This window comes from Corvus moneduloides, chromosome 3 (assembly GCF_009650955.1).
Source record: "Corvus moneduloides isolate bCorMon1 chromosome 3, bCorMon1.pri, whole genome shotgun sequence".
Classification (NCBI taxonomy): domain Eukaryota; kingdom Metazoa; phylum Chordata; class Aves; order Passeriformes; family Corvidae; genus Corvus; species Corvus moneduloides.
The window spans coordinates 89,387,874-89,413,027 of NC_045478.1; the positions used below are offsets into that span (position 1 = coordinate 89,387,874).

Here is a 25,154-nt window from a genome sequence, read left to right on the forward strand (position 1 = left end):
GTGTAACATTACTTTCTCAGTCTGTGTGAGGTAGTTTTGAGAGTATTCAGCTGTAAAACTGAAGAGACAAGCCTATGTTGGCATTATCAGATGAAAGAGAGCACCAGGAAGTCAGGGAGGGGAAGGACATCTTCATTCAACAGGTGTGAGGTTATCTGCTAATGATTTTGAGGATAGGAAAAGTCTGTTTTAATCACCATGGTACCTTTGTGGTTTCCTTTGTTAAATTGCCATTTTTGCAGAATAAATTATGTCACTATGTCTAACTTTCCTCAAGGTCTGTGCATGACCCTCTCTCCTGGAAGTTTTTGTAATACTGTATTTGGAGAACCTCTTTGTGGGTCATAGTGGAACAAAAATCAAAGCTAAATTTAGCTTTTATTGATGGAATTTGGGCTTGCAAAGTCAAATTTTTGCACAGAAGTTTTAATGAAATTCATCTTGACTAAGCACTGGAATTTTGCTATTGTGCCAACCAAAAAGGGAGTATTATAAAGGCAAAATCACTTAGTATAAAAACTTGGTGCTTGACTTTTTATGTAACTGCTGAGCTTGGTGTTGGGTTTACCACTGGAAGTTTTTGGCAGAATCATTTCATTTTTAAAGGGAAATCTACACTCTGAAAACAACATTTTAACTAGTGCCCCAGCTAGATTAAATGTCTTTTTTTTTTTTTTTCTTTTATTTTTCCTAAAGAACACAAAGTAGAATCATAGAATATGCTGAGTTGGAAGGGACCCATCAGGATCATCGAGTCCAGCTCCTGGCCCTGCACAGGACATCCCAAGAATCACATTATGTGCCTGAGAGCATTGCCCAAACCCTCTTGGTCTCAGACAGGCTTGGTGCTATGACCACTTCCCTGTACTTGCTGTTTGGTATAGCAGAAGAGTAGGAAAAATATTACCAGATAATGTCTGTTCTGAATAACAGTTTTGTTAACTGGAATGCATTTGGCTTCTGCTGGATAACCAAACCCAAATTATGCAATGGCAAGAGCTGTGTAGTCATGTATGTTATTTAGTGCTGGTGCCATAGCCTGGTGAACGCTACGCAGATTTAGAAATTGGGAGCTGTTCTCCCAGTGAAGGGCAAGTTCATTCCAGTAGCTGGGACAAACTTCCTTACCAAGAGGCGCCTTGTCCTTGACAAGGGCCCTTTTAGGAGGAGTTGAATTCCTTATTGCCCAGTAAGTTTTCCTTGCTACTTTCTTTGAACAAAAAAATGGTTTTAATGCATGAGAAATGAGGAAGAGCCCAACTTTTGTGCATATCTTGATGGTATCTGTACCAAAATGTATGTAAACTGCAGTGACCCACAGCCACAACTCTTCCTGCATTATAGTTTAATGCAGACCTAAATCATGTGAAGTCAGAAATAAACATGTATGTGTTTGGGTCAGGTCCCTCATCTCAAACACGATGAGTTTTGGATTTGGAGATATTGGAGATATGCAAAAACCTGACTGGAGAGTGTCCTGATCAACCTGCTGGCGCTGACCCTCCTTTGACAAAGAGGGTTGAACTAAATGACCTCCAGATAATTTTAGCCCTTCTGTGACAGTGTTAGGTTTTTGGCAGCTCTCAACTTGCCAGAGAAAGAGGCAGGAAAAATATAAGTTAAGCTAATGCTTTCCAGTGAGACATGAGTTCAGTATAGCCCATAGGAAACACTATTAAAAGCCACTGGAAGTGACTGTGACAGATTCTATCCTATCAGTTGTTTTGTAGGCTCCTGTGTAATTCATTTGTATGGGTTCCACTAGAAAACACCATGTATGTCAGGCAATATTCTAATGTTGGGAAATTTTGGTCACTATTTGTTCAAGAGAGTGGTGTGCACTTTTAAATTCTAGCTAAATCAGAACTGCATTTGACATTATTTTATTTTTGAATAATCATTTGATATTAAGAATGTCTCTTAAGCATATTCAGAATGACTCTTTCCCATGTTCAGAGGGGATTGAGATGGGCATGGAAGATTCCAGAAAGAGGTGCATTCATTTCTCACCTTTGCAACTGGATTGCTGAGGGGGGTTATATGTCCTCGTAGAGATCACTTTATCTTCTCAGCTTCAATTTCTTGCTCTTTGAAGGTGGCCATCCTACAACTCTCCATAAAACAGTTCTGGAAACTTGGGCATGTTAAGAGCTGCAATATGATTAGTAATTCTAACTATAGAAAAAGAACAAGCTAGGCTTTCAAGGGATCTAACCACAGTTTTATGAAATTCTGTAACAGAATTATTGGCAAAAGTAAGCCTAAGCTCCTGAGTGTTAGAGTAAAATCGTTTATTTCTAAATGTTTTTAAAAGGGCACTCAATTTTTGGAGCACTAGTTATTTCAGAAAGTTTGTAAACAAGGTAGGTAGAATGTTTTAGAATGAAATATACTTTATGGCATAAAAACAATCTAGTTGCGTTTTTAACATTCTACAGTTTATTTGCTGATTTACAACTCCATTACTGCAACGTAGCTAAGTTTAATGGTAATAAATAGGATAGTGTGTTCAAAGTAAGATGTGAAGAGTGTCATTGGTAATTGCAGCTTAGTGATACCTATGTTGTTTGACAGATTTTGGGGACTAAGAGAACATACAGGAGGAGCTGTGCCTGTTCTGGTTTGGGTGGTGGGATTTTTTGCCAGGCCGGGAGATTGAGAGTGTGGTAATGACCATGGGTTGATTTTATCACAGTTCTTGCTGGGTTTTCCTAACATTGTTTACAAGTACCAGTTTTCAATCTTTTAATGGATTCACTTCACAAACATGCTTGATATTCTGAAATACCTGTAAAAGTTTCCATGTGAACCCTCTAGGATGAACTAGAAAATACTGCACTAACGTTTTTTTCCAAGAGTCAAAATATGTACAATTCTCTTTTACTCTGGAATTCTGTAATAATGATTTACTTAAAGTTTACAAATTATATTCATATTACTGGAGTTGATAATTAACACTATTGATAAGTACAAAAACAGTGTGGAAATGCTTGAGGTACTTGTATTCTCCAAGTTCCTACTACACCTTTCCTACATCTGGTTTGCATCATTCACAGTAAAAGTGGCAGATGTTGGGAGCATTTATTTGAAAATTTACCTAAAGACAGGATTGAAGAACTTGTTTGACTTAACTTCATTTTGAAATTCCTCTATTGAGTGTAGAGAGAGGCTTTACCTGCTGGAATTTAAGGAAATCTAGCAGTGAGGTGGTGTGCTGAATGAAACACATCATTTCCCTGAAGCAGAGGAGCATATTTTGAGCTGACAGTTTACTACAATGCTCGTTTGGCTTCCTGGATGTGATTGTATCCGTATGAATTTCTGTAGTCTAATTTGAAAATGTTTTGAATACTCTAGGCAGTAAGATCAAAGAGCTTTCCAAAAAAAGCAGGAAACTAAAAGGTCATAATTCTTTTTTTAACCACTGGATCCCAGTTAGAGCCTTACACAGGTAAACAAAAGCAGAAAAATTGGGTAGCTTAGAGCAGTTGGAAAGGGAGAATTTGTATGTAGGGACTGCGATGTAATAAAATATCAGTTGTAAAAGCAGACCTAAGAGAATGCCAGGGAGTGTACATCTTGCCACATTCCTTAGAGAAAAGAAAATATATTCAGAGATGAGAATGGCAAAGCAAGAGGAGATTGTTTCATTCTTCCCATCCTCACCTTAAGCACTGATTCCCACTTACTGTGTTGTAAAAAATAACATTTTCCCTGTGTAAGCTAATTTTGCAGAGCTTCAAAAGCTTGATTGGCTTTGCTGCGTTAGCAGTAGGTCATTTCTGCACTTCATTGTTCTGGGAAGTGTGGAGCATGACAGTCATGCTTCAGAGAGAGTTGCAGGGTGGCAAACTGCTGAGAGCCTCTGGGAGCAGATGTTGAACCCCAGGCCCAAAACATGACATTCTTTACAATTTGGAACCTTCTAATAAAGAAAAGTGCTTTTGTTAAGTGGTTATTTTTTCCTTATCTATTCTCAGGGTTGCTCTTGTGGAAAATATTCCTGAAGGGATCAACTATTCAGACAGTGCACCATCCCATTTGTCTCTTTTCCAAGGCTGGATGAATTTGCTTAATATGGCTGAAAAGTCTGTTGACATAGTATCTTCCCAGTGGGACCTCAATCACAGCCATCCATCAGCATGCCAGGTATGTTCTAGCCTAACGAAAGAGTGGGACCTTAACAGTCTGTTCTTATTGTCAAACTATTAATTTTACAGAACTAAAACCCTTCCCTATAGCAGAACTATTTGTTTGGGTAGTCTAAAAATTCATTTTCTTATGGGGATTTTCCTGCCAATAGAAAAGTTTCTGAGAGTGGTGGTGTGCTTGGACTAGATAATGTTTAACACATACTCACAGCACTTCCATCTTAGGGAAGAAAGGCGTTGTGTAACCTTAAGAAAGCTGTCAAATTGTATCTATATTTGCACATCCACCTATTTGGGAATATTCATTAATCTGTGCAATTATTTTCTATTGGTGTTACTGATGGAATAAAAAGGCAAGCCTGTGGATTAATTTTCCAGCCAAATAGAGGGATAGACTTACAAAGAACAATATAGTATCAGATGATTCATAGCTTTTCAAAATTACTCTTGGGAGAGAGCGGTGTTTGAGACTTCTGCAATTAAGAACAGAATGAAAAATCATAAATCATAGTGAATAAGGCAGACATGCATTACAGTGATGCTGTGCCAACAAACACTTTATTCTTGAGAGCAGTCCTCTTAGAAATATGGTCAGGAAAGGTTTCCATTTAGCATCACTTGAGAAACTAAGATATCAAAGAAGTGATAGGCTGAGAGTATCTCCTCTTTTCCACTAGATAGATTGTTTGCCAAAAGGAGCCACTCAGCTGACACGAAATGGGGCTAAAATGACAGCCAGGTAACTGTAAGGACTCAACTCTATTATACTATGGCATAAACTCTTGGCTTTCCTTTCTAGTTCTGTTGATGCTGTGCAGTAAAAAATGCCTTTTGGTAGATGATAGGCAAATCCTGGTATTCTAACCAACTATATTCTGCTTCTTTTGAAATAGACTGTAGCCTAGTTGAGCAGCATACATTAGCTTTTCTTCAGAGTAAGTTTGCTGCCTGTCCATTTAAAATACTGAAAATATAAGGTGAGCAGATGAATATAAAATGTAATGCAAACCCTTCATTTCAGAGTGCTTATAAATATTGGAATATGGTTTGTGAATAAATTTATGGAATATCAAAATATTGACTTTTTTCACAATGTAATTATGCAGCTAAGCTTTATTTAAATTTATTGCCTAAGTAACTTCAAACACATGTACTGTCATTCAAGCGATGAATTCAAAGAGATGGTGCCTTAGATGTTTCTAGGATGTGCATGAATTGATGTGTGCATGAATCTTTCAAAAGTATTGTCTGAAAAAAATTCAGCCTGTCATTTGCTTCAAAACTGGCAGAGCCTAACAAATCCCAAACAGAGGACAAAAAATAGTGAACTGGAAATTGGGATTTCACTAGTTAAGCATCAAATCCACATTCGCATTGCAAAGTAAAAACTGTAAGATACTATTCAGCAGGGAGAAGAAGAAGAGACATCTAAGAGGTGGATTTGGTCTTTTGTCCTCAAATGCACAGTTAAAGCCAGAAAAATGAAACATTTTTCATAATACTCTGTTTGAGTTATCTTCTTCTGCCTGCTAGTAGTCTTACAAAAATGAGTAATTACTTGTGTTTAAAGGCAATTAATATTCCAGTCATTTCCTCATTTGTACAGCAGTGTGGGCTGAACAGCTGATAGATCTTTCTGTCAAGCTTGTCTATTCATGCTAAAACACTGTATTGTTATTGGCCAGTCTGATTGCTAAAAAATTGCCAAGAGGCAGTGTTTCTTAGCAAATTGCTGCCCCAGAGAATGTACACAAAGCTCAGTCTGAGAAAGGGAAGGGAGAAAACTTGAATCATTACATCTGCTTTCTCCACTTGGTGAAATGAAAGTGAAATTTCAGAGGAGCTTCAATAACTATAATCCATATATATATATATATATTTATATATATGTACACTATAATTGTTTGAAGAATAAGTCCAATGCCCTCAAGCCTTTACAGTTTGAGTTTGGGGAAATTTTCCTAACATAGCAGGAGCATTATGAAAGGTAAGGGGGTAAGATGTAAAACTCCCAGGTAGTACAGTGCTTAGTGAATGAGTTCTAGTTGTTCTGTGAATGATTCTTGTTTTTTAGAAACTAAGGACATATCCATTTTCCATATGGACCCACATCCTGCTCTATAATTAGCAATTCTCGTTTTATGAATAGTCAAGGCATATTGGAAAGCAAGGTTTTCCACAAGAGCACTTAACAGACATGGGTTTTTGAAGGAGAAAAGCAGAGTTGGCTAGATTTCTTTTTCTTAATTAGTTGCAAGGTTTAACTACATTCTCTATGTAAGTCTGTGTAGTCACATACCTACATGCATCCATAGATACATGTACACACACATATGGGCAATATACATATTGAAGAAAAATACAGCAGGAAATTCTGCAACTTTGTATACACACATACATGTATATGCCAAATATATGTGTCATCTGTATGTATACATATCGTCCATCTTGTCCAAATATATATTGGACATACATATATATATATATGTATATATAAATACAGACATTTGCATATATAAAATTGCAGAACTTCCTGCTGTATTTTTCTTTATTTTTGTTTGGGGGTACATTACCTGGTGTCCTTGACTCTTGCTTGTCCATATTTTGTTGTTAAGAATCTGAATAAACATTCAATGCCAACTGAGCTGTCCAGGTCACAGCAGCCACACTCAGTCATCTGAGATGATGAGTTTTGCTAAATTGGATTCTCTAAAGGCAGACACATGATGAGACAGTGTTTCTGTGCTTCAACAGATAAAGCAGTCAAGTAAACAAATACTTGCTTTGCAAAATGGTGAGTTCTCTCTACACTGCTTTTATCATTCAGAAAAAAATCCACATATTGTGGTGACTTTGTGTTGTCATATGTGTGTTTTCAAGATAGCAGGACAGTTGTCATGGAAAAGCATTGAGGTTTTTGTGGAATGTATGTGACTCTTCCTGTGCCAGTTTAGAGATATTAGAGGAAAATGGAAACATTTTTTTGAGGATGGCTTTTGATTCATTTTCACTGAAAAGAGAGAGGTGAATACAAGATCATTCCAGTTCACAATTTTCACAGTTCATTTCCTCTGGCTCATCTTATATTTTGAAACTTTAATTTAGAATGACCTTTTAGATTTCCAGGAAGTCCTTCACAGACTTCAGTTTGTTTTTCACAAATCAGAATCAATGCCTCATGGCTTATTGGTATTGCCATGAGTATGACACAGCTGTCCCTGGATGGATATTTGGATGAACATAAGATGATTGAAGGGTAGATCTGCATCTGATTTTCACAAGTATCACATAAAAAATAGATTCTTCTGATTTTGTTCACCAACGTACTGCACATCTCCCAAATGGCTTGATGGGAGGTGCCCCATCCATCTGATACTTTGTCTCATGTAAGGCAGCTGTCCAGATTTGTAATGAATCTCTGATGAGACGTCGTGAGTCACTCACACATGCATTGCCCAAGAAGCTTAAGTGATTTGTTTGGTAGAGCAAATGTTAGTGAAAGAGCATAAGTTCCCTTCCTTGAAAATTATTAAAAAATGGAAATAAATAAAAAAAGAAAAGGGTATCTCCACACCTAGCAGCTCCCAGCAGAAATTGGATAGGATGAGCTATAGACATCTATCAGCTCATCTTTACACAAACATCTCCCCTCTTCAGGTGGTGGTGTTTCCCTGGTACTGACTGAGGCATAGAAAATAAATTCCATGAAAGGAGTTTTCAGAATGAAAGCATATTCCCTCCCTTTGCATTAGTTGTTTGGTTAGAAGAATTGAGGAAAGCATTTAAGTTTCTGAAGTTCTGTATTAAATAGCAGCAGTAAAAGTTAGGATTTCTTGGTTTATTTGCTCTATTGGTTTCTGCCAGCATGCTAGGGTTTTTAGTGATGTTTTAGAAATATACCCAGAGGCTTGATTATAGGAAAACTTGGGGGAAAAAATAGTAGAATTACATCTAAAAAAACCAGAAGAAAAGTCTGTGAAATAACCAGGTTTTTTCTGTGGGATTAAAAAAATAAGCATTTTCTGAACTGTAGGAATCTGTGTTACTGAAGAATACAATAAAACAATTTGAGAGTCCTTCAGTAAATACAGCGTTTTCATGTTTGTATTTCCCCATGTTATTTCTAATGAGGAACCTATGCTGATAGAGACAAGAGCAGGCAAGGGAAATCAGCCAGGCTACAATCAACTTGTCTAGAGACTGCCAATAAGTTGCTTTGGGGGAAATTTCAGGACATTTTAGTAATGACAGCTTTCTTTTTTTTTGGTTTTTTACATTCACCAGTTTTCTGTGGCAGGTAGAGTTGGAACTGATGTTTGAGATTCGTGATAGTTTAAAGCTACCATGCAAAAGTACATTTTTTCATGTGATAAATACTTTTTACATTCATATTTGTCACTTTTGGTAAGTTTTTTTCAAACAGGCCAGCGAAAAGTGTAACAGAAAATTTTATCAGGATAAGCAGATTTCTGATGGTATTGTTTGTTAAAATGCAGATATTGGTATAAGGTAGCCACAGTTTCATAGCACTTGGCTGCTCCTATTTGTCAGTCCTCACAAGCTGGGTATATAGAAATGCTTCTGATCACTGTCACGTAGCCGCGCAGCAGCCTGGTATTGTCTCACAAAAGGAGTGTGGTCTGAATGACAGCATAAGGGTTTGTATTCAACAGAAGCATTTCAAATGTTCTGACAGCAGTAACAAAACATTTCAGACCTTCCATCCCATCTTTTTTCCTTTTCATAGAACGACCCAGTAAAATTACAAGTAAACATGTCAGAAAGTGTAGAAACGGAGTTCCAAATTAATATTAATGGCGGAGTTCCAAATTAATATTAATGGAGAAGAAGTCTAGGTTCTTCAGCAGTGAAGGAAGAATTTCTAGTAACCCTATTTACTTGCTTTTAAAAGCAAGTTGTGAATTTTTCATAGTTTGGTGTGTCTAGCTGAAGCCTCGGTGAGGGTATGAATGCCTGCTGAGGGATGATGCAGTGACAGGTGAGACAAAGGGAATTCTTTCCAATTCTGTCACGGGTGGTGGTTTTTGTGTACCTGTATAAACACAGATATTTGTGGTGAGTGCACTCCTAGTTTTAACCATCACTACTTAGAGATACTTTAAATATTGAATCAATTTGAGGTTTTACCATTTATAAACATAATTGAAAAAAAACAAACTGTAAATGAATAGTCTGTGGTGTCCCTGATGGGAAAACAGATGAATTTTCAGAGAAGATGGTTTCATTGGAATGCAGGGCTGCACTCCAAGCGATCTATTAACCCATAGGATGGGCTGTTCAGCAGCATGGCCTGTAGGAGACAGCTATGCTTATGTTGGTTACATCAGGGAGTACTAATATCAAGGAAAACTCAGGAGGTGCTGCCAGGTTCTTTTTTGTCCAAACTACAGTTAATACAGAAAGTCCAGGCTTGTTTATCAAAGCTTTTATAAATCATATGTAAATCTCCTGCAGGTAGAAGTGACAGTAATATCCAAAAATAACTACCATAGGGAAATAAAATTAGGAACCATCCCCCTGAAGCAATTCATTTTATCAGTTTTAGAAATTAACTCTCTAAGCATTTCTTTATCAGAACAGCTAACGCATTAATTTGTATTGATAATGATAATAAGTTTCCATCAAATTTATGAATGCATTTTCCACATTTATTTTTGTATGCTAGAGCTTTCTGCTGTACTTCTAGACAAAATCAGTTTTTACAGATAACCTAAACAAAACCAGTGTTTATTTTTCTACCTAGTAAATGGAATCAACATAGAGAACCTTTCTGAGTAGCTGTTTCTATTTATATGTATATTAATTATTATGCATAATGCAAACCTCTTAGTCCTTAATTTTCCCCGCTCACTTTTGCAAAGATGTAGCTAATGAAAACCAAAACTGCTGGTGTTTCCAGTGGGGGAACCCATATGAAGCACATCCAAAGGCTGGCTGAGCTCTGACATGCCAGGAGCTGACACTTTGGGTTAGCTGGGGGATAGGGCAAAGCAAGGATTGGGAATTCAGCAGACAGCAAGGCAGCGATTGCTGTTTCCATATTTCGTTAGAGCCTAACAGTGCCAGACTGTCGCACTTGCAGGAGAAACCCTCTGGGAGGGAGCAGGGCGCCCAGGAAGATTGGTCAGTGCGCCTCCGCTGCCCCAGAGCTGTGCTGGAGCAGCTGCACAACTCCATATGCAGCATCCATCTCCTCCCCACTCTTATCTCATTAGTTTTTACATTCTCTGTAACATCTGCTCTTCTTCTTTAAAAGATCCAGCACAATCTCTGGTATAAGAATTAAGGATTTTTTTTAGCTTGATGAGGTATGTGAGGGAAAGCCACTTCTTGACTTAGACAGCAACTCAGGGCTCTTGGGTGTGTGAGTTAAAATCATGGATGGCATTTCTTGCATATGGAACCACCTAGTCACCTTGAGAAATGCTGAATCTGAGCATGAGAAGCATTTGGAACTTCATGCAAAGAATGGTTTTGTTTTCCTGTTCTGTTAGCTATTCTTCAATGCTTTCATTATGGCAGTATTGTGTTCACTGCTAAGTTCTTGAGAGCCTTGGGACGAGCAGGAAGCTATACCATGGATTTGAGTGAGCAAGCAGGCATACATTACAAAAGTCAACCAAACAGTAGTTCTGTTTCTATTGCAGCTTCTGGCTGATGGGTAATTTTGAGGAAGCTATATTTTAGGAGGATGGGTATTCTTATTTTGCCACATATATTCAAAATAAGTGACTATTAAAAGATAGGTCTGTACTGTAGACAGGGGAGCACTACTTTCTGTGGCTATGTAATGCTTAAGGCCCAGCAGGCCCAAAGTATCAATCTGTGCAGTCATTTTCAGGGCAAAGGTTGGCTTTCCACTGTCTGCTGCTTATGGGTTTTCAATCTGTGGGGAGGGCTTTTGTCTGAGGTTTTGTTGGTCCATGCTACATCATATTATATCATCCCAAACTGTTCTTGGTTTAGTCATTTTTGTTGAAAGATCCTTTTAAGATTCTCAGAGTAACAGTTATTACAGAGAATTATGTAACGGTTCTGTGAAGAGCTTTATCTTCTGCCTGTTTGTTTGAAAGTTGATGTATAGCTGTTGCTTTTTTTGTTTTAGCTTTACCTTGGGACAAGCATTACATTGAATCTAAAGTGAACTGTGTAGGTAGGGCAGGCATTTTGTCAGGTGCATAAGCCCAAAGTCTTTGTGTATTGGAGTGCTAATTGAAAGTGGTGTCTGAAGTAGCAAGTTAGAATAGCAGCAAGGAAATGAACTTTGTCTGTAATTGTAGTAACAACACAGGAGTAATACACTGGAGAGTCTATTCTTTATGTGGTCTAGTTGGATGTTACTAACTTAACTTTTTAAATTTAATTTAAAATACTGAACCTAAAATTTAAACATTTACAATGCAATCAGAAGTTTTGCTTCTTGTTAGTTTCTTGGATATGGAAAAATGTGGCAATTTAAAATTTTATTTTTCATGTGAAACAAATGTCTTGATTTCTGTTTTGACATGTATCCACCTCAGTATGACATTCCCTTTCTTGTTCTGTGTTAGAAATAGGATTTAAATAGTAAAATTTTATTTAGTATAAATAGTAAATGCATGTAAAATACCTAAAAATCATAGTTTTCCTTCATGGTGTAACTCATCTAAAGATGAGCATGCAGCTACTTGGAAATGTGTTGTACTCTGGTTAGAACCACTTGCAAAAATATCACTCAATACAGAAAAAAAATGTAATAAACTCTTTTCCTTGAACTTTTAATCCTAAGTCAAGAGGCTGTGATTATTTAGAAGAAAGTTAATGTCAAAAAGTGCGCATGCAGCATAAAACCCCTGGACACTTCATTTTCTGCCTGACACCTGTCACCTTGTCTGTATTGCACAATCTGGGAAAAGGAAGCAACCTTTTTGGCCTTTGGAACAGTATTTCTCCAAGAAAACGAATTTGAGTTGCTAACCTTTAGGGTAGGTTTAATCATATCTAGGAACATAGTTACACAGCTGTTGTTTATAATGCTTTTGTTTTAACGTGCCTCTTTAATTTGTTGATATGCAGTTTGATCAATTCTGTGTCTTAAAGCTTCTCCTTTCCTTTAATGTTCTTCCCAGGGTCAGCGTCTTTTTGAAAAATTGCTTGATCTGGCGTCGCGAAATATTGAGATAAAACTAGTGAGCGATAAACTGCCCGTGGAATCAAAGGTATTAAACGACTTGAAAACAAAGGGTAAGACCAAGGTCTTTCTGTTGTCCTGCCATTGACTGCTGCGTGATGTTCCTGTTATTTAAAATGCAGGCTCGGATGATACATAAAATGCCCACTACTGGTATTGAACTATTAGCCTATAAACCTTTAGCTTTCTCGGGTTCGTAGATGTCAATAATCTGAAACTGTTACTGTAGTTGATGTTTGCAGTTTGCAAGCAAATAAAAAGGCAATACATGATTAGATAGGTGTTTAAATTCCCTGTAGCCATTTTAATAGTAGGCAACATAACCTGAGAGTCTGGGGTAATACTTTGTGGGACAAGATATTTTTCCTCTTGACCAACAGCAAAGTAAATTTATAAAACAATGTGTATGGTACTGATGATTCTGATGCACTGGACCATTGGTCAGACTTAGCGAGCTGACAAGGTTTTCTGTGCTATGTGTATTTCTTTGGTCTCTGCTTTCCTAATTGTTACTTTGAGGTGCAAAAATCCCTATCCAAAGAGGGATTGTGCATTGGCACTACATGAATAAACTTGTTTTATATAAAACTATGTGGAAGCTAGTGAAGAGATTTTAAGAATTGCTGAAAGAAATTTGTCTCTCTTAGGAGTTTTAGCAATCTCATACACATTTCTCCTGTTAGTTATCTGTATAATCTGATAAAAGCATGATTTTAAGGGTAGGATACCCATTTCAAAGAGCAAAAAGAACCTATATATTTTGATGGTGATCATTTTTGACACAGATGCCTATTTGGATTACAAAGAGAAATCAAAAAAATTAATTAAGCAAAGGACTTGTTATGGGTAGTAGCACCTTAACATAGCATGACTGTTCATGGTAATGAATAAAGAGCACCCTCTTCCAACAAAAATCAATCTATATTTGTTTGAATTCCTTATAACCTCCTCACTGCACAAGTAAAAGAATATTGCTGATGGAAGTCCTTATCCCTGAGGGAGATTGGCTTTTAAATCAAGAATAACATGTTATTTAAATTTAATAAACTTAAATTTAATTTAAAAATTAGTAACTATAGACCCTCATCATTTCATGACACTGCCTGTTTCAGGGATTTGATTATTTCTGCTACATAACCAAAAGAGATATCGATCCTCTGATAACCAGTAAGAATATACCAAATACTTTGTCAGATATATGTGAAGTATCTTTTTCTGATCTGTTGAAAAAGAAACAGGTATTTTAACATCAATGTCAGTGAAATTATCTTGAAAAAGTTGTTTCTTTTCCCTGTGATTCTAATATCCCAATTCCTGTGAGTCAGAGAATGGGAGAGGTGGGCCTGTACATTTATATCGGTGTACTGGCAATAGATATTTTAACTATCAATTAAAAATACCCAATACCAAAAATTACCCTCTTTCAAAAAAGATGAGGAGAAATTTTTAGCTATAAAAGGGGGAGAAATGTTTAACACATCCTTCAGTTTATGTGGGAATTAATCCAACCTGTGAGCTTTTTGAAAAAAGACCAAACAACAGAGCAGAGGCTTTTACAATTTTGCTAGCTTCAGTTTCCCTTATGCCTTTTTCAGATTTCTGAGACAGGAAATCTTACAGTATTCAAATGAATTGATCAATATATTTGTGCTCTGAGCTACAAAGGATTGGAGAAAGTTTCTAGTAATTCTTGTGAGTTTTGTTTTCATCATCTTTGAACCCTGGAATTATATATATCATTGTGTACTGTTGGCCTGTCTCAAACATCAATACTGCAACTTCTAGAATTTCTCACTAGGATTTTTTTTTTCTTATTCCATGTTTTGGTCTGCTAATTTCAACAAACTCTGATATTTTTATTAGAATGTCTTGGTTATGGCAAGGTGATTGCCAGCTCTGTTGCAATTCTTTCACTCATTTAGGTTTGTTGTTTGGTTTTTATCTCCATGAAAGGTAGATAAATCTTTACTTGGTTTTGCATTCCTGAGAAGAAATAAATTAGTTTTAAATTCAGTCAGATTTAGTTGTCTTAATTTTATGTTGAAATGAGTAGACCTTATATGAGTAGTTCATGGTATGTCCTGCTTGTGTAAAACAGAAGGTCAGTGGGAGTCTAGCTTAAAAAAAAAAGAAAAAATACCAATAATCTTTGCTATGCTGTCCTGGAAGATCTATCTACTAAAATTATTAATCTTTTTGCATGTGAGGGGCTGGTCACCTGCACCCTCAGAAATCAGTCAGGACCGATTGTTGAAAGGGAGCTGTGCATTATCATGTGGACATATATCCATGAAGACAACTAATTTTTTTTTTTCCTGCAACTGGTCAGATTTGTCTTTAAAATATGCCATGCCCCCTTTTCAACAGATACATTCCTCTCTTGGAGAAGAAAGCAATAAATATTATCAGTAGCTCAGCCAAGCTGTGAAGCATCTCAAGATTGAGAACCAGAATGTTTGTCTGAACAAACCCAAACCCAGACTTGTGGTGTTGGTCTGAATTAGGCAGCGGAGAGTCTAAACACTACTCTGGGTTTCATCAGCTGATAAGCTACTCTGATTGATCCTAAGCAGCAAATGTGCTTGGCACCTAATCCATGGGCAGTAGTATGGACAGAAAGCACATACGCAATCAGTGGGACTCTGGGAATTTCCTGCCTTTCTGAGTCTGCCTTCACCTTGCTAGGTGGGCATAGCCTTGGCTCTTCTTTCCAAGGCAGGTTGTATGCAAGAGTCAGACTGTCTCCAAGTTGTTCTGCTGATTATGAAAGAGAATTGCTATTTCTTGGAGAGGATGGAAGAGTCTTGCCTTTCTTTTCAGCAGACTGAGTGATCAGAACCCCTGAGCTGTGCCCTCATGTGGTGCAGACTGGTTCCTAGGGCTAGGGCAAAGGATAATTTGGCTGTTGGCCCCGGATGCACCTGCTAATATATTGCCCAGGAACCTTAAAAGGAATCTTCATGTAGCACACCCTGTCTGCTTTAAGTAGCCTTGATGAAGTGGAATGGGTTTAAACACATGGGATTGCTTGGAGACCAGTACTTGGTCATCCATATGTTTTCATGCGGTGTTTCAGCTTTTTTGTACAAGGAACCACGGTAGGTTCCTGTACTGGTGCATCTCAACACAGATGTTGAGACTGTTTCTGCCAGACAGATTATTCCAGCACATCTTTCCTTTTTCTAGACAGGCATGCATCAAGTCCCCTTGCCTCTTCTCCCCCTTTCTGAAGAACTGTAGGAAGCAAGGGTACATCCTACCTAGAGTCCTCTCCACACATCCTTCCTCTCCAGCAGCTGTCCCTATTGATTAATAGAGGAGAAGGTTGAAATCTGACTTCAGATGTGGGCTGATGGGGTAAGATGAAGCATAACTTACATGGATGGGGGAGCAGAACTGCACTGATGTGGAGTAAAATAAAATCAGTAATTCACAGTTGCAGTGCTAGTGTAGACATCTGAGCTAGCTGTGAACCTGCAGGTTTGTCATCACTCCAGTGACTTTTTTTTGCCCTGTTTATGCTATCCTGACTTACTTGAGGTAGCTGTAAAGCAGGGGAGATTGATTACAGGAATCCAATGGCTGCAGTGTGAAACATGGATTGATTTATTGTGCTAACACATACCACACCTAGAGCTGTGGCGGCAGGATTCTCTGAGTGCTGAGGTCATGTACATTTGCTAATAATTGCTGGACTGTGGGAGTGTTATTTAGTTGCAAAATTAAGCATGCAAAAATTAGGAAATACTAATCCCATAACATACATTTATGATAGACTTTAATTACATTATCAGATTTTGTATTTTGCACAAAATACCTGGCTGGTACTCCTTGTAATCTTACCATATTAATCAGAGGGTTTTCCTTCATATTGAATGAGAATGCATCAAACATTTAATGCCTAAGGCAGTTGATGTTCATTCAGGGGATATTATTTCTGCTGGTAATGGCTAGAATCTTTTTTTATCTTCATATTTAATATGTGTCTCTAGGCTTTCTTCATTGCACATCTGCCAGATCCTGCACTGAATGCAGAATGATTAATTTCCTCATAGGCCTTTCCATGCTGTTTCTCACTGTGGTATCTGAGTGCTCTGAAAATACAGTATTAATTAATTTATTTTTACAACATGACTGTTACGTGAGGTTTCTTGCTCCTTCTGTCTCTTGGAGACAACCAGTGATTGTTAGTGGCAACACAGGCACCAGAAGCCAGAGCTGAGCATTTGTTTTCTATAGTCACAATTAAAATTTTAAAAAGTATATTAGTAATTTAAAAAAATTAACCACATGTAAGTTCTCCCAGCTCATGTTGTCAGAATTATTACTAGACAGACTATAAACTGTGATGTTATTTTTGTAGGACATATGTATATCCATACTATGCATATCTGTATATGACTCTTGTGAAAGGTAGGTCTGTCTTTAGACAGAATTTGGCTCATTGTGTAAACAAACGTTCTTCTTTATCCTCTTCATACTGTGACAGTAGCTTATTAATGCTTGTTTTCATGGTTATTGTTTTAGCCTTTTCTCAGCTGTGGCTCAGTCTACTGGATTGAGACATTGCTTGTAACCCTCCCCCTCCTTACACATAATTATGTACCAGTCTTTGTTCATCAGTAACGTTTCAATAGCACTGTCTCCAATTAGCAGGTTGTATTATTTCTCATGTGTACAGAATCTAAATCTCTTACTAATTGCAATCTTATTTTAGCTGACAGTGTTCATGATTTTTAAGACATTCCAATGGATTTTCCTTCTTCAATTTTCATTGCTTGCTTCCTTTACTATTTCTTTTTTACCCCAATACACCTTTTTCATTAAGCATCTTTCATATACTTGCAAGGGATATTTTATCTTTTGTCAATGGTGGCTGAGGCAGGTAAGAAAAGAGGAGTCTGTCTGTGTCACAGTGTGATTTAAGGAAAAAATATCATCTAACTCAACTGATCACTTTTGAGTATTAGCAATGAAATTGGAGAATAATAGGAATTCATTGTCATAGGGCAGGATCCAGTAACTAGATCACACGTGCAGCTGTTGTTCACTGAGGAGTTCATGTACATTTGCCCAGGATTACACTTTCTCCTAATTAGATACAACCAAAACAGAAAAACTAAAAAGTTACATTGTTGCAGGGTGACAAATAAATGAGTAGATAGTAAAGCTCTAGAAATTTTTTATGCATTGAGTTGTGCTCTTTAGATTACAAACACTAACAGATACCATTCCGTGACAAATTACAACAGGTTATATCTGGGCAGCTGCATGATCCCAGCTTCCTCTTTGCTCTCCCCACCCTATGTTGTCCTTGCCTTCTTCCTTGCACCAGTGATCATGTGGTAAGACAGTTCAGGGGGCTGCTTTGGCTACAGACTGCTTGTTTTTTTGGCTAGCTTAATTGTCATTTGCTTTAGATTTCTGCCTTACTCAGCGTGTGATCTCACAGGCTGGGGATAACACAGAAAAAGGAAACACATAGCTGGGGTTGACAAGGGAGGAAGGACCACTGGAACCTGGTTGAGATAGGTTCAATCTGCCATGGCACCAGAGAGCTCAAGTTCATGTAATATCAAGGGACTCTTAAGAAGTTTGAGGGTTTCCTGTACTTTTCTGTACTGTCTTAACATAAGTGTAGCACAATGGGCAGCAATAGTGAATGTGATTTATATAAATTATGAAATGTGTTTAATTCCATATTCTGTCTGCTTCTGTTGGCACACTTACGATGCTGCATAGTTTTAGAGTTGTGGGAGCATGAGCTTTTACCTTTGGCCACAATCATGTTCCCTTTCCCTATCTTCTTGTGGGAGAAGGGAAGATGTAATTTTTAACATACTGTAGAAGAACTGAAAGATGTTTGTTATGTCATAGAAAAGATGGAGATTGTCTGGGAGTATCAGAGCAGTTTCTTCTTATGAAACAAGCTGTGAGTTGGGCACTTTTTCTGAACTAGACCCTTTGTACACTGCAAACCCTAGGAATGCAAAATTGACCATTTGGGAGAAACTGCCATTTTTTCTGGAAAAGATAAAGCTATAAGACTAAGAGGGAACATTTCCTGGTAAGTTTCTTTGGGCCTAAAACTGTTTGGGGTTTGGGTGACTTGAGTTTTTTGAAAGCTTTTGGTAGAATAAACAATGATGACATGGATTTATATTAAGCTCAGAACACTTGGTTTCAGTACTACTGAAAATGTTCAAAATATGGGGACAGTGGACTGTAAAGAGATTAGAATAGAGCTATCACTGGCAATTTTAAGAATAAAATAAACAGGCCTCTATGAGGAATGGCCTTGTAGCTCTGGTGCATGGGAAAGATCTAGATTGGTTTCAAAGCTGGGTTTAATAGTTCCATAATAGTTTGGAAGGAGAACATAAACTTATGTGCTTAAGGACATTGATCTCAACGTAAGAAAGAACTTTTTTTCAGTAAGAACAATCATTCACTGGAACAACCTTCCTCAGGGATGGGTAGAGTCCCCATGACTGGAGGTTTCCAAGACGTGACTGGACAGGGTGCTGGATGATCTCATACAGGCTCCCTTTTTCCACAAAAAACTGGGTCAGATGATCTTCTGAGGGGCCTTCTAACCTGGGATTTTCTGATGCTAATTAAGTCTTTAATTCCTTTTCATGTGAAGTAAATGTTGAGAATCAATGTAAATACTCTGCAAAGACTAAAAAGAAAATACACTCCATTCCTGTCATGGAAGGCTGGAATCCTGAAGGTGGATCTTGAAGAGATTTCTGCCTGTCCAGATGGCCAGTTTTTGCACAATGTACCATAAAAATAATATTATCTGATGCATGTTCCATTGGAATGTAAAGAGTGCTCTTGACAGCTGATGTTCAGTGGATGGTTTTATGTAAGGCATTGAATGGATCTGTAGCTCCATTGCTTTCTTCATGCATTTCCTAGGCTGGATTCTCCAAGACTGTGTGTGAGGGAAGGATGTTAAGATGGGGGAAGTTCCTGCAGCAGTACCAAAAATAGACTATTTTTTCCCTATGATTTTTCATAAAGAAGTGAGCAGGATTTTTGAGAGGACCAGTAGACGAGGGGTAAAGCCTCCTGAAGGAAGCAAGTAATTTGGATCTGAGTTTTACAGAGTTAAAGGTGCGTGTGAACAGAGGGGGAGAAATCTCTTCCATTCCTTTCAAATCGTAAATGTTGACATTTTTCTAAAACTCTAAGTCACACTTGAAAATATGAGAGTGTACAAAAGGCAGCTAATGAAAATTGCACTGGCAACATCTTTGACATCTGATTTTAAATTCATTTTTATATTTTGATTTATTATGAATCAGGCCTTGTTCATTTGTTATTATTATTTTATATAACTTGGGTACCACAAAAGAGTAGATGCATGATTTGATTTAGCTTTTATTAGTTGCTGCTGAAGAGCATTTCCTGGTATTTTCTCTACTTTAAGCCTATGACAAGCAATCTTAAAGCCAGTTCCAAGATAAAAGATCTCATTAAGTTCTCTGCCTCTTAGAATGCATAGTTACTTTGACAGAGTTCTACGTAGTGAGAATTACCAAGCTGAATTTCCAAAGCTAGCTGCATCCCATCCTTCAACAAAAGAGGCAGGTATTAGTTTTGCGTCAGAGATTCAAGCATTCTTACCTAACATCTAGGCAACACTAACATCCAGAAACTCCTGCTAGGTTTGTTTTTGGAGAAACATCTTTCTGTTTAGGCACCTAAGCTGTCTTACCTTAGTTTATGTTGCACAGTGTGCACGCATCCACAATCGTATTGATCACAAGGGAATGTTCAGTGTTGGTTTTGTGCCTAAATCCCATGAGAATTCGTGTGCAATGTTTCTTACTTGTTTCAGTTGGAGAGCTAGGTCCTGCAAGGTAAAGTAAGCCACATCCAACCTTATGAAACATGACTGAAAAGAGCAGGTGGGGAGTATTTTTGTTAGATGTGTATCAATACACCAAATGTCTTCAACACAGAACATCTGTCTGAGTTGCAGAAGATGATGTTGAAAATCCTGTTCTGTCTGAAGGTTTCTAAACTGCCAGCTTTTACCTTACAGCTGTCTGCCTTACCAGGCACCTGACAGAAAGCAAATCATTTAAGCTAGCATTGAACATCTTAAACTTCTTAAAACTGAGTTTGCAGTCACAAAGGTTTAGGAAGAGCAGAAGATATTTTGTAGTGGTGCTCCCTTGGTCCTTCCTATTTGACTTCTAACAGTTTGCAGAAAATCTTTTAATCTCTATCTACATTTGAAGATGGCTGTAGTAGTCACACATCCATTTGGGATGGAAGAAACCCGGCTTCCAGTCCTTACTCTGCTTCTACTCCTTCTATTGCCTCCAGATATATTTTGAAAGAAATGTCTTACCCTTAATAGCAGCAGAATTGTTTTAAGGTTCTACTTGTAGGACAGAATTTTAAAACTTCATTGGAGTATCAATCCTTCTGTGTAATTCCAAATGAGGAGCTGGGTAAAAACTACACTTTCCATCAGCATTGCCTGCTGCTTTTTTTGGATGTCTTTTAACTCAAAAAATGTAATAAACTGGTTATAATCCAGTTTTTATTATAGGTTCTACAGGAAACTAGATGCCTAATCTGAGAGTGAAACTTCCCCTGGATACACAGTAATCCTCATTTTAGGCACCATAATAGTTCACAATGTGAGCAGCTTATTTTCTCTTGTGAGCCTGAAGCACACTAACTTTAAAAAGATTTAGGCATAGCCTGACTTACAGAATTCTCTAGCAGGAGAGGATTTGCAGTATGAGGCTGTCACATCCACAGCCAACAGAGGGAGGAAACAAAACCTAAACAACCTTCACAATAATTTAAATTCTGAAGGCAGCCGGGACCTTAGGTTGTGCTGGCTTGTTTTGCAAAAAGGAAGGGGGAAAAAGGTTCACTTAAGCCAAAAATTCTGTGTCTTTTAGAGCCAGATATGTAAGCAATAAATCCTCATTCTAAACTCTACAGCTTCTGTGTCTGTAGACTTAAAAATGAATACCTTTGCTGAGAGAAATGGCTGTGTACCCAAAGACAGTACCCTCCCATTGGTGATGTGTACTTTTGCATTATAAAATATCAGTCACATGCTTTCCTGTATCTGTAGTCACTGTTTCAAACATGCATAGGTAAATAATAATACATTCATTTAATTCATGTTCCTCATTAATTAAGGCTAGATGTACTGTGAGGCATATTTAAGATGTTAGGGACAGATGTACTGTGAGGCATATTTGTTAGGTGTTTAGCAGAAACAATATCATAATTCTTCTGCTTTGAATTTTGTAATGGAAAAGGTCTTTCATGGTAGATTGGTCAGTATTTTAGTACGTAATTTCAGATTGCAAATATCGTTGCACTCAAGTCTGGTACTAATGTGTGTGCATTCATGGACTTGACAGCAGTGGGCACTTTTGTATTTAACAAGCTCCAGTACAACTGTGAGCATTTGTAATCCAGCCATCTTGTGAACAGCAAAGTTCTCTTGTCTGGTAGGGCCTAGTCAGGTCCAACATAGCAGGTTTGTGCCACAGGGATCATCTTCAAATCTTGCTTGATGGTTTACAAGCTGGAATGGATTCTTCCCATGTGGCACTAGCTGGTTTGAGTTGCTGACACTCTTTAGTACAGAGGAACCAATAACGGATGGCATTAGCAGAAATTTGTTGTGACATTTTTAAAACATATGGGTAGTGTGCAAATTCCTACCTACAGCTACTGAAAGAGCTGGTAAGAGCTGCCAGGGCCGTGTGAGCTCAGAAAACATTTGTTAGGTAGCTGTGCTACCTTTGCAGAAATTTTGGCACCCCATTCTTTCTCTTGTATGCAAAAGCACTCACATTATCTCATACTGAAAAGAGATGAAGGCTAATGGTTCTAAAAGGGGTCCAAGGAAAGCAAGTTAATTTATTTTAGGTCAATTCTGTTTTGTCCATTCATGTGATTTTCATATACTTAATATCCACTGGCAGCCTGACTGTTTTCTTAGAACTGTATCTTTGTCAGTCACAGGAGTCTTGCTGGTATGATTTGGTATATTGTTGATTGCTACTGTTTTGCAAGCAGGCTCCAGCCTTCTCCGTGGGGCTGAGTTTTTCGTCTCTCACCTTGTTCAAGTCTTTTGTGTTATCTAGACTGAAGTGTAACTTCAAACTCGGGCAGCTCTGAGAAGACTGAGCTGACATGACAGGGACACTTGTATTACGTTCTTTTAGCTCCTTTGCTGCTTAGCTCAGTCAAGATAACATTTCTGCTTTAAACCCAATTAAAGTACTGTGTGCTCAAAGTTATATAAGAAGCATTAATAAATGCCCAGACCAAACTGGCACTCTTTGACCAACATCATTTGGTTTTCATTTGATGAACACTTTGGAAAGGGGTTGTTGTGTACAGCACAACTGTAGCATGAAGTAAACCCATGTGACCAAATCTTGCTGGTTTATACAGCATTAGTTATCAAGCGTGATCTTTGTAACAAGGATTTGCCACTATGATGCTAATATTGACCTTTCTGGTTATCTCCTATAGCAGTTCTCAAACAAACCTTTGGCTTCTACAGCACTTTGGTGTGTTACGAATTTTTATGCAGCCTAATGGTTGGAAAGCAAATTACATTAAGCTCCTTCTAAAGTTTTTCAACTGGAAGCAAAGTTCCCAGACTGATACCTCTGTGTTACTCTCCATCTTTTCCGTCTCTTACTGCATGCCCTTACCGAGCGATTTTCTCTAATATTTATGCTTGAGAACAGAGTGATTTCAGCCTCTTTCCCTTCCTTTGGACAAAATAATAGCTTTCTACAGTGTGTAAGTATTAGTAATTATGTAGTACAGAAATTGACAGTCATTTCAGTGACTCAAAACAGATACCTGCTCTTGAAGCTTTTAATCTCAGTAGTTTTGTTAGTATAAAGTGATGGACAAAAGTGCCAGCAGTTTTAGGACTACATAATATCTATACTAAGCTCCAAAATCTCTTCAAAAGAACATTGTGATGATTGCAATGAGAAGCTTTCAAAAATAACAGTTCCTAAGCAAAGGACCACAGAGCAGCTGTTCTCAGCCATAAGACAAGGGATTGTAACCAAGTCCATGATGTGATATTGGGACTTGAAGTGCCTGTGCTGCCTTCTGGTCTCGCTTTCGTAGAGATCCCATGGTCAGTTGCAAGCAGTCCAGTTACGCAGCCCCTGTCCTGTACCCTGCTGCCATCCCAAATGGCTCTGAACTGGTCCATCTCTGTCGCTTGTTGTGCTCGAGCTAATTCTGTCTGTCCTGTGTGGTTTGGAGTAGAAAAAGAAGTCCTACAGACCTGGTTCTCCACCAGTTCAAAAAGTCATGGGGGACTAATATACCTATATTCGTGTCCTTCACAGGCAGTTGCTGATATTACACTGGAGAAATGAGACAATATTTGTGGTCTGGTCCCTCTGTGACACTAAAATCCTCTGTGATTTCAGTGTGCAGTCACTTTTATTGACTGTATATTGTGTGTGTCCTTCACCCAGCTAATAAGATAGAACCTGTGGAGTTGTGGCTTCCTTTTGTTTTGCTTTCTACACTTCAAATAGGCTGTTTGGAAGAAAGTCAATCCGTGTTAAAAATCTGCTAACTGACAAACTATTGATTTGTATCCCCTACATATTTCCTCAAATGAAAGCATTTTTTCCCCCATACACATTTTATTTTTTCTCTGTCCACTGTCTGGATTTTTCTGATTTTGACATCAGGGCACGTCCATTTTTCTCTTTAAAATGCCTCCATTTAAATGTATGAAGTGTCTGGGTGACCAAGCCAGAATGTTGAAGCCCTCAAAAATGCATCTGACAGGCTGGTCAAAACAATAGTAAATCAAGTGTGAGACTCTTCAGTCTGCTACAGCAGAGCTACAGTATCTATTCTATGTGCTTACTTTGATAAAAGAAGAGGCTGTAGAAGTGTCTTGTTCTTTCAAGAACCTTAGATTCATGGTAATAAATAGCTCAGCTTCAGTTGTTGTTTGGACTAAGAAAGCAAGAAGAAATTCCCAGAGTCCCAAATTGCAACAACCATCAGAAATCTTTGTTTATTTTTTGGCTGTATATCATGAGTTAATACCTGTAGAAGTCCTAGCACATGTAAATAAAATAAAACTAGAACCAATTTGGGTAACCCAAAGCTGTGATTAGCCTTAGAACTATTAAGAAAATATATTTTTTCCTTTCCACAAATTTATTTGTAAAGTCTTGAAGAATATGCCATACTGCTTATGTAGTTATAAAACAGAATATGTTCCTTAAGTAACTGGAGCGAGAGGGACTGAATGAGTAACTGGATGAATATATATGATACATGAAACAATGAAAGAGTAGGCAAGGGCAAGAGTGAAATTATGAACTGAGTATGAAGTGGAAGAGAGTGATGGAGAGGGAGGATGAATTATGTTGGGGGAAAGTAGTGGGGAAAATGAAATAAGAGGGAGGAATGAATCAGATGAAAGCAAAGGTCAGAAACTGAGAACTGAGTAATTAATTTAGGAAAAGATCAGAACAGAATGTCGTCAAAAGGTGAAGCATGTTATTAGTGGGCTTGTGACAGCATGGAGAGAAAAATAATTGGCATTGAGATAGGAATGATCTGAAAAAAATGTAGTACAGTCAAAGGCTGACTCGGCAAGATAACAGGAGAGAATCAAAGGAAAGAGATGGGGAAAATGCTGAGAGACAAGGGAGAAGTAGTGAAAAGAAATGTCTGTGCCACTGGCAGACCCAGGTTACTTCTGGCTGTGCCTCTGCTTTTCTTGTATGGCAACAGTCAGGTCAGCTGGTGCT

General features: G+C 37.9%; 1 protein-coding gene across 4 annotated transcripts in view; it reads left to right on the forward strand.

The window, feature by feature from the left end:
• PLD5 (phospholipase D family member 5) overlaps positions 1–25,154 on the forward strand; it is a 184,418-nt gene that overhangs the window by 107,679 nt on the left and 51,585 nt on the right. For 3 of the 4 annotated variants that reach the window (XM_032102673.1, XM_032102674.1, XM_032102675.1), the window contains 2 exons: positions 3,981–4,149; positions 12,281–12,395. In XM_032102673.1, coding sequence (XP_031958564.1) covers positions 3,981–4,149; positions 12,281–12,395 — 284 coding nt within the window. Of the gene's footprint in view, positions 1–3,980; positions 4,150–12,280; positions 12,396–25,154 lie in introns of those variants that run through there. The other variant, XM_032102676.1, reaches the window with a different exon arrangement.